We start from the raw sequence: 9920 nt of genomic DNA on the forward strand, positions 1-9920 counted from the left end.
GTCTCGGTGACCCAAGCATTACTATGGTCCCTGTTGCAACAGGGGTTGCTGGCCTGGCAACCATCTCCCAAGTGCAAAAATGCAAAGTATTTCTCTTGTCCCCTTTCCACAATGGGCCTCAGCATCCTTCTGGGTTTGGTTTGTCCTCATTCACTCAGGAACCCTTTACCTTTGCCACAGAAGAGTACTTCTTTTGAGGCCAGCCAATGCCATGTATTAAGAAATCTGTTAAAGCTCCTTCAGATTTGCTCATTTTCCCACTGATTAAAGGAAAAAACCAACAACTTCTACGTGGTTTTGTTTTGTTTTGTTTTTTTTCTGCAGGGGAAGGGAGAAGAGAAGGGGAAGATTTATGAGAGCTATTATGAACAGTCTTATTTTTCATCACTCTTGCTTTAGAAGGAACTTAGTTACAAAAGAACACATCTTTTTTTTTCTATTATTCCTTTGCTTTGCTGAAAACAAAATCATGCTGTCAGCCAGAGACCAGGAAATCAAAATGACTGAGCTATTTTTAGCATCATTAAGCAAAAAAAAAAAGGCAATTACATTTCTAAAATTCTATTACTGTTTTAATAATATGTTACTAAGAGGGTGTCACACATTAGAACTCTTTAAAATACCTTTGCCTTGACCATGCTCCTTTAATTATGGCATTGCCCTGGTACACATGCAGGCAGAGGAATTCTGTCATGGTATCTGCTCCTGCATTCCCAGCCATTTGGCTATTACGTCAAAGCAAAGCTAGAGCGTCACATGCGCACGGGGAGGGGAGGAATTGCCAAGCTGCCAGACAGAGCCCGTTTGGCTGGGTTATTTAATGTCAAGGAAGGGCAGTCAGGTTATAATCGGGCGTAATTAACACTGCCGTACCCTGAATCCTCTGTACATTCAATTCACATGACAGCCTCAAGGAAATGGAAAATTCTTTCCTGCTGTTGGAAAAGGCGAACATCTCCAGCTGATGCCCATAATGAGAAAATAACAGCTCCTGTGCAGACAAGGTTTCAGAAGCGAGATTTTGTCCACACAGCTCCTGCAGGGAAAGCTCACAGGCAGACTTCAGGCCTTCACCTACCTTTTTTTTAGTTTGGTTTGGTTTTTTTAAAGAAAAGTAATGCTTGGGGCTCAAGGGCTTTGTCAAGGCAAGGTCTAGGTGATTCAAAGGACTGGAAGCTATTTGCTGAGCTCAGCGGTAGCTGTGGCTGGCAGTTGGTCTGAAGAGGTGCGTAACAGGGAACACCTACATTTCAGAACGCACTTGTTAGTACTGGCAACAGAGGCCAATTACCTAATAGGCCAAGAGGTCCCATGTTCTCTCCTTCAATGTAAATATTTGAAATGAAGGGATTTTTTTTTTACTTATTACACAACATCCTTTTGATTGAAAAAAAAAAAATAACCCTACCTAGAAAAGTAACAGCAAGGAGATACATTTAGCCTCATTAGGATTTGCAGGCAGCAGCACCGCAGGAGTTCAGCTGCCACATTGACGGAGTGGTCCCTCTTCCTCCCACCCTTCCCTGCAGTTGCCATGCAAGTGCTTCGCAGCTGGCAGCCAGGGAGCCCCTGAATCTGGCAGCTTAATACTCCATGGTCTGATGAAGTCCTTCCAGAGCTTGGCCCGCACACAGCAGGATGTGTCTTGTCTCATATCCACCCTGAGGGGAAGCTCACCCTTTTAGCATGTACTCTGGTCTCCAGTACTGCAAGGCAATCTCTTTCTCCTGGACAAGTACTTTAAAATCTATTTAGGTAAAAAAATATTGCACTTTTCTAGGTGCCCTGCCTGGGTATCATTTACTGGTGAACATAAACCATTACCAAGCAAGCAAGGCTGTTTTTCAGGGCTACTGAAATGTATCCATTACCATTGTCTGAATGAGCAGCTACAGTGCAAGGTCCCATCCATGCTCTGAAAGTACCAGAAAAGCAACGGTGCTGAACTGATCTGAGCACCAGCAGCACTTGGCATTCTCCCCAGAGCTGTCTGAGCAAACAAGGCAGAGGGGAAAAAGCCTGTCCCTCCCTCTCTCCACCTGCCCAGTGACTCAGAACAACTAGAAATGGCAGCTTAACTCTCAGAACGCAGACCGATATATCCAGCAGTCAGCGTGAGGGCATCAGGAGTGCCAAGAAAGTAAGTATGCTTAGCCGTTTTGGGGGATGGGGGAAGGGATGGGGAAGCTTGTATCTCTATAGCAACCCCTGCCTGGCTGATCCTGCTAAATGATTAGGAACAAGGACTGCTGTAAAATTAGCTCTTCTAGGGGTCCCCGCACCAGGGGACGATACTTCTGAGACAAAAAAATAATTCCTAACTTCATTTCTCTCTACCTTCACCAAAAAACTTTTGTCATCTGAAACTTCCAGGGAAGAAAAAAACCCACATTCCTAGTGTGATAACTTGGGTGGCCTGACTGAGGGCAAGTGATAAATTCTGGTTGAAGCGATAAAGTTCCAGGTACAAAAAATCTGCATGTCATGCCCTGCTTTTAAAGAAATACAGAATTTAACATGGCTGATAATGGCTCTGACATGGACTTCCCAGTCTGGAGCAAGAGTCAGTTGCTTATTCAGGTAGAACTACTTTGAGAGAGTGGATTTGCTGTAACCAAAGAGCCAGATTTCTCTGAATCTCTTGGTAAATGGCATCCACATTAGTAAAAAATTACCAAGAAGCTGTGTAGGGGAACCATGGTGCAGGGAAGAAGACATACAGATACTCTCAGGACTGCAAAAAGCTTGGAAGAGAAACCTGACAGAATTAATAGCTGGGGGCAGGAGAGGGAGGAGTGGCTGAGAGAGCTGCAGGGCCAGTCATAGCTAAAGCCGGCTGCAGCAGGGAAAAATGACTTTTAAGGGAAGGATGATCACAACTTATCTGCTTGTTTTCACTCATACACGAAACACCTAAATAGTTAGAGCAGGAGAAGAGGTATTTAAGCCAGAGAGGAGTTAAAGGAATTGCTACTAGCCCCAGGGGAACAGCTGAAATCCTGTAAGAGGCACAGAACAAGCTCTGTACCCCAAGACCATGCAAAGACAACCCTGTTACTGTAGCACACACTCTGCTCAGACTAGGAGGACTTTAAAGACTACAGGGCACACGGAGCTATGACCCTAATTTAACCATCTGAGGAGTGTACGCACCCACAGGGAGCTCAGTTCCGCTTCTGCACAAAGGCGCCCATTTCCAGATCTCTGCTGAGCCAACAGACTGCTTTTAGCCTGTACTGGTATTTGACAAACAAGCAGCCTCTGGTTTCCAGCACGCACACGGCCAATAGCCCAGAACACAATAGTTGGTTTCCCATTACAGCAGGGAAGGCTTTAACTTATTCACAAGAACAGGAGAGCGAGTCAAATAGCTTAGTAGGTTTTAGAAAGGATTGGATGCTTGCATGGTGAAACAACATCCACAGCCGTATTAGCTAGGATAAGGGTTACAAGCTCAGCGATCCTCACGCTACGGGACAAAATGATCAGTGGCCGGGATCACAGGCAGACAAAAGCGATAGCCGTTCCCTGAAGCTCCTTGCAGCAAGGTCACGTGGCCATAAGCAGACACTGTCAGAAACCAGATAACCCATTGTGCAGGGCTAGCTGGGCTAATCCTGCATGTCCCCAGAAAGCTCCAGAGAGGCTAGGCACAGAATGAACCAGAGAGAAATCTTTGTTGTACAAAAAATAAAAACCCAAACGAAAAGCTTTATTGGTATGCATCCTACAGAAATGGTTGCAAGAAGGGGCCTTGGATTAATCTGACAAAGAAAACATGGAACAGCTGTGCTCCCTCTAGGAAGGCGCCAGCCATGAGCAGGTTCCTTACAAAACAGGGCAGCATGGAAATATACTGAAGGAATGGAGGAGGGGAGCAGACACATGGGATTGGTGCTCTGTTCTTCAACACTGATGCATGGGGCAATTTCAAATAGCCTAGTAAGAACAACCACAAAGTCTTTCTCCACACTTGAAACGACACTTGCTTTTTACTGAGCTAGTCTCTTCCATGTGTAAGTGCTTGCCCACCAGGCTTTGTATAGAAAGCTGAGGCGACTACTTGCAGAGCTTCTGCAAAGGCAAGAGACAGTAATCCTCATCTGCTCTAGCTTATCGTTGGTTCTGATCAGGTTTCAGTCGTCATTCAGTCTGTTACTTCTCCAGCCCCAAGTATATTACTGAATCTGTACTGCTTTAGAAAAACATAATCAACCGGTTTTCAATAATAGTAAAGTCCAGCGATGCTCCAAGACCCTCTTGCCAACCTGGCAGGAGGTATAGCCATGTACAGATAGGATCACCTCTTCTTGAAGCCATATTTTTTCCTTTCGTAGAAAAGATCTGTCTTGGAACTGCCCAGGTTGACGATCTTAGGGCAACCATCTCTCTGTAAGAAGAGAAGATGTAGGTTAGGAGATGGGCAAACACAGAACAATGTCATCATTCGCACAGTTCTAGTAGGTTCTCGGTTCCCACGCTCCTCACCCTGTCCTCAACACATATTTCTAACACCTGGGCAGATAAACTGCCCTCCAGTGCTGGTTACCAGTAAGACAGTGGAACAGAGAAGAGTATGGATGCCTTTTCAGGATTACTCTAGGACTTTCTTTCAGGGCTGAGACAGAAAACAGCTCATATAACATCAGCAGTTTAATGAAAAGGATGCTCAGTGCCTCAAGACTAATTTCTTTCTAAATTAGGATACACAGGATTTATAGGGCCCAGAGGAATAACCTTTCCCCTCCTTAGTCAAAAAGAATCTTGCTGCTTTAGATGTCACCAAGCCATTCTTGTGTATAGGAGCCCCTCTCAGCTGTGACAGCAGAACTGAATCTCAGATTTCCTGGATCAATTACTGCAGAGGCTGTATGGTCATCTTGGAAGAGGACAGCTGCCCACAGCAGCTACACAGATAAGTTTTCGTACCTGAATTCCAGTAGATTGTGAGAAAAAATGCCACAAGAAAAGCAAGGGGAGTGGAGGAGACCCACCTCAGAGGTGTGGTTGAGAAAACAAATCAGGGATGCACCTCTTGGTATACTAGGGACCATTTGTCCACGGGCCACCTGAGCCCAGCATCTGCATAATTCTTAAAAGCAAAATGTTGTGGCTGGACACAGCAGCTGTGAGGGGCCCAGCGGGGAGAGGAACATGTATCCTTGGCTGATGTGTAAGCCTGAGCGCATTAGATTTAGAAAGCCTCTGGGCAGATGTCAAATGCTATAGAATCTGCACCCAAGCTGTCCAGCTCCTGTGCCAGAGATATAATCTGCTGGGGAAGGTCTGCATGGTAGAAATAACAGGAGAGGTGATGAATAGAAATCATCCTTCCCCCATACACCTGCCACAACCCATTTCTAGCTACTGTCTCCTTATTTGATTTTGAACCTCAATAGTAGGACTCTTCCAAGCCTTGTCTCCCATGATCCAGGGAGTCTGTGATAATCTTGACAGCGTTATTGCAGGGCTCTGTTCATTCTTCCACCTCCTCCTAAGGAGGCAGCACATGAGCATGCTCCTGTCCCCAAGAAAAGATTACTTTTTGCAACTCACAGGTGTACTGGATGACAAGGTGGGATTCTGGCCCTTACCCGCAGACTGAAGCAGTTCTTCACTCCTCCCTCCACCAGAACCAACGACCTGAGAGTAACCAGGCCCTTTGCCTGGTGCCCAGTAGCACTCCACCTCCTCCCTTCATTTTAGTATTTGCTTTCTTGCTTCACTATCTTTTTCAGTCTTCCTCTGAGAATGATGGAAGTGCTTGGACTGTAAAAGCTTCAAGTAGAGAGCTCTTTCCCTGTTTTCCTTATTCACATCAGCACCAGATACCATAACTGTGACAGGCAGCAGCACACTTAATTTTTCCCCTTCTGGGCACCCTACACTTGTGCCAACACTTTTCAATCCTGCGACTCGATCGTGTCTGTTTCAGATCTGCAGCAATACCTAACATTTGAGTTTGCTGCTACAGATCAACTGTCTTTGCTCACAGCAACCTTCACCCAGGTGTCAAAATACCCCAGACCTGTAATTCTCCTCTAGCTCTGTTTTCCACAGTCCTCCCTTGAAGAGCAGCTGGCTATTTCACACCTGAACCAGACATGATAAGCTAAAAGTGAGCTTAGGTTATGAAAAACACTTGTTGGAAATCCATATGAATTGATAAAAATAAAACCAAGCCTATTTTACTCATGACTTATGAAGCCAGGTGTCTTTGTTCCAAAGGTAAGTTCCAAAGGTAAGAAGAAAACTACTAGTTCTCACTGCATTTCTAAAGTAGGAGGCAGCACCACCATCCCAGCACTTATAGCCATATTTAGGTATGGAAAAAGATTATGTTCCTGTTAGATCTAATGACTAAATTCAAATGAAGACCTGCCCCTGTCCTGGATTTAGCTGAAGGCCTCTAGAGAATACATAGGCACTGCAGAGAATTAAACCAGCAACTTAGTCAGCTGAGGACACTCCTGTAAATCAATCTGAACCATTCTCTCAGCAGATCTGTCATTAGGGTGTGTATGAAATGACATTTGCAAAGCACCAAAACCCAAGCAACCTTAACACACTTTAACAGCTATCAGGCCCATATTTTGGGAATATTGGAACTGCAAACGTCATGTTCTTGCTCTTCCCTGAGGTCTTTCTAACACTTCATTGCAGTTCTTCATGTCCTGCACTCCTTGTGTTGAATTATTAACAAAAGCCTTAGAAGAGGTGAACAGCTGCCTCATTTCACCTGTGCAGTGCCTGTCTTTCAGCACAAGATTATAAAAAGATTATAGCAATGACTTTAGACATAAGGGAACATTACATCAAAAAGTGTTAGCAGAGAGATGTCTACAGTACAGACCATTATAAAAAAAATTAAGAAAATATAAATTGTATGCCACTGAAATTATACAAGAGGCATTAAACTTGTAAAACACAATTACTAGTGCAGTCACTGGACACTTGAGACTAACTTCATGTTGCTATCCAAAGGAAAACAAAGGTTTTGATTCCAGTACCATATGTCCTCTTGGTCAGTGGATGATAATGGACTTGCAGTGAGAAGCTGCTTTTGCCACTGCCTGTGCAGCGTCTGGAATATTTCTGACCCTAGTGAAACCTAGGCTGGAGATGTAAGGTAACAACCTGAAGTGGTAACAAGCAGTGTGTGGAGGAAACAACTGTGAGTGTGCAAAATAATCAGAGATCCTTAGGGACAAAGAGAGCTATGATACCTCAAAATGCTACAATATCTCAAAATGCTTTGCAAACATGGGGAACTATCAACACGGGAAGAAAGGTATGAGGTACTGCAAATCGGTGCCAAGCATCCCATGTCCCAGCGCTAATTTCAGCAGCTCTAAGCCCCTTAAAGGTAAGCATGGCTACTAAGTAAAATTGGGACGTACATCTTTTTCCTGGATGGTGCACTCCTTGCAGTAGTAGGCGTCGGACACTCCTGGGCCCCCGCAGATCACACAGCGCCCTTGGTACGAGCCGTAGTTACACTCGTCACAGATGCGCACCAGGGTGCAGGGCCGCACGTAGGAGTCACAGATCACACACTTGCCATCACCTGCAAGCACAGCAGAGCCCTTGGTTACAGAACGTCCTTTGCTCCATCCCCACATCAAAGAGAAAAAGCTTCCTAGTGAAAGAACTTGCCTGTACACTCAAAGATAATACAAATGAACTGCAGAAATTTATCTTGCACAGGGCACAACCTTGTATTTGCACTAAGACTTGAGAGGAACGAGGGCCAGTAGCCTGCCACATTTGAGGCTTTTTTAAATTTATTCATACATTCACAATCAGAGAAGAAACCCAAAGTTACTTCTTTGTGATTAGCCAACACTTGCTTAGATCGTGCTACTACTTTTCCTGAATTTTTCACTTGCGAAAAAAATGCTGTACCGGCAGGACTGCTATTCTTATGTACACAGAAGCAGCAGCATAAACTACTCCCACAGTGCCACATCAACAAAAGTATGGAGTTATTGTCCTCAAAGAGATAAGAGACTGTACTCATGCTCCCTTTAATCCTACATCCATGAGAAGGCCAAAGAAAGGGCAACCTGGCATAAACAGCCATTTCACAAAGTTACTCTTGCTCTCTCACAAGGAACTGGGTGAAATTCAAGTACTCAGATCATACAGGCAAGGAGCCATCACATGCCACTGCCAGTTTCTGCTGTGCTGGGTCTTATCCAAAACACTGACCTAGGGATGAAAGGCTTCATATCCTATTACCAGTTCCCAAGGTATCTAATCCTGACTCTCGCAAACAGCTCACCTAACCTGCTCTTAAGTCTCCAGCGTGACAGCCCTCAGCTATTACCAATGGGAATCTGTTTCACTGCCAGGTACTCTTGAAAATGATCTTTTGCTTCAGACCATCCTTCTCCCACTTTACTTATTTTCATACTATTTTTGAGTCACAAGCTACTGACCTTATTTCTTTTGTTCCCCTGCAAGGATCTAACGACAGTTCTTTCTTCCCTTTTACAGCTGAACACTGGCATTTGATTCTGTGGGGTTTTTTTTCCCTGCTCTGACTCTAGGGGCTCTCTCTCCATTTTTTCTTTTACAGACAGAAGGAAGAACCTTTCTCGAGGTATGATGAAGACATTTTTCCCCCATGCTTTGAAATGATTAGGCTGATATTTTTGCATTACAGATTACAAGGACCCATTCAAGTAGTCACCACAGCCTCAGACGCTGGAAATGCTGGCAGTACGTACCCCAGAACTGCATTTGTGTTTTGAGCTCATATCTTTTTAAGTATTCCTTGAGTTTCACTTGCAACACACAGGCATTGTTCCCACCTCAAAGAATGACATCAAGTTCGTGGTTAAAGCAAAAACAGAATCCAACCTCTGGATCCAAACTGCATATTCTAACCACGACACCATGCTCTCAAGCAACTACATGTTGAAGCTATACTTACATTTTTCACAAAGTCTTCCAATTGCTGTTAAAAAAAAAAAGAAAAAGAAGAAAAAAATTATTTGAGGCAGAAGCAGGAGAAAAATCTAAGTAACTCCAAAGCTTGAATGTCAAATAATTATCTTCTGCAGTGATCAGGTAAACCACAGAAACAGTTTGAGCATAAATACAAACATATTTACAATAAGCAATATATATCCTCCTAGAGACATTTACCAAGATCAAAGTTTCAATGCACTGTGGACACACAATGACACCCATTGGCAGTACGAAAACCTACATTCACTATTCCATTTCAAACACAGCCAATGTGCCTGACTGAAGGAAATCCTGTACAGCAGTCTTGGTATAGCTTTTACACTGGTTTAAATGAGAGAAAAAAAAATAGAATCAAGTGTTTACTTAAGGCAGCCAAAACAGCCTTGTTCACTTCAGAACATGAAAGTAGTTAAATGTATCTTAGCAGTTTTGTCACTTGTCTAGGAAACTCACAGCCATGGTGTTAGGAGCTTGGATAAATGCCATAAATATCAAGTTCCAAAGACCAGATGTCCACATTCACAAAGACTAAACAGTGATTCAGTTGAGGTTTGAGAGACAGGGATTTGTCAGATTAATTTTCAACATAGATAGATTAGGTTAGAAGGACTGCATGTTCTAAAAGGAGGTTTCCTCTGGACAGTGCAGCCGAATATTTTGTGTTTACAGATCTCGCAGAAAGCTGCTTCTTAAATGTGCTTCTCCAAGCAACGACAAAAAACCTGGAAGGGATGCCTCAACTTCTAACCTTGTTTAAGAGTTCTTTAAGACTCAACTGGGCAAATTCTGACCGAGATGCGACATGGATAAATCTCCTTCCCTGTATTTCAGATATAGCCTGGAAGATAACTTATCTCGCAGCCAGAAGGATGCTCCAAATGCTGTGGACCCATAACGCACGGCAGGGCAGCGAAATAAAAGGAAAATAAAAGAAGGAAGGAGGG

The 9920-nt window shown here is 43.9% G+C and overlaps 1 protein-coding gene across 2 annotated transcripts; it reads right to left on the reverse strand.

Moving 5' to 3' along the window:
* Positions 1-3675: 3675 nt before the first annotated feature.
* On the reverse strand, positions 3676-9795 carry PHF5A (PHD finger protein 5A). 2 transcript variants are annotated; one of them, XM_018080778.1, is made up of 4 exons: positions 9768-9795; positions 8939-8962; positions 7401-7567; positions 3676-4390 (listed from the first exon to the last, which is right to left on the reverse strand). In XM_018080778.1, the coding sequence occupies exons 1-4, from the start codon at positions 9778-9780 to the stop codon at positions 4301-4303; spliced, it is 294 nt and encodes a 97-aa protein (XP_017936267.1). In that variant the 5' UTR covers positions 9781-9795; the 3' UTR covers positions 3676-4300. The 2 variants fall into 2 exon arrangements, with proteins under 2 accessions (XP_017936267.1, XP_017936266.1); XM_018080777.1 differs by having other exon boundaries at positions 9753-9795.
* Between the last annotated feature and the right edge of the window lie 125 nt (positions 9796-9920).

The sequence above is a fragment of the Manacus vitellinus genome, unplaced genomic scaffold (assembly GCF_001715985.3).
Source record: "Manacus vitellinus isolate BGI_N305 unplaced genomic scaffold, ASM171598v3 scaffold_5_pilon, whole genome shotgun sequence".
Classification (NCBI taxonomy): Eukaryota; Metazoa; Chordata; class Aves; order Passeriformes; family Pipridae; genus Manacus; species Manacus vitellinus.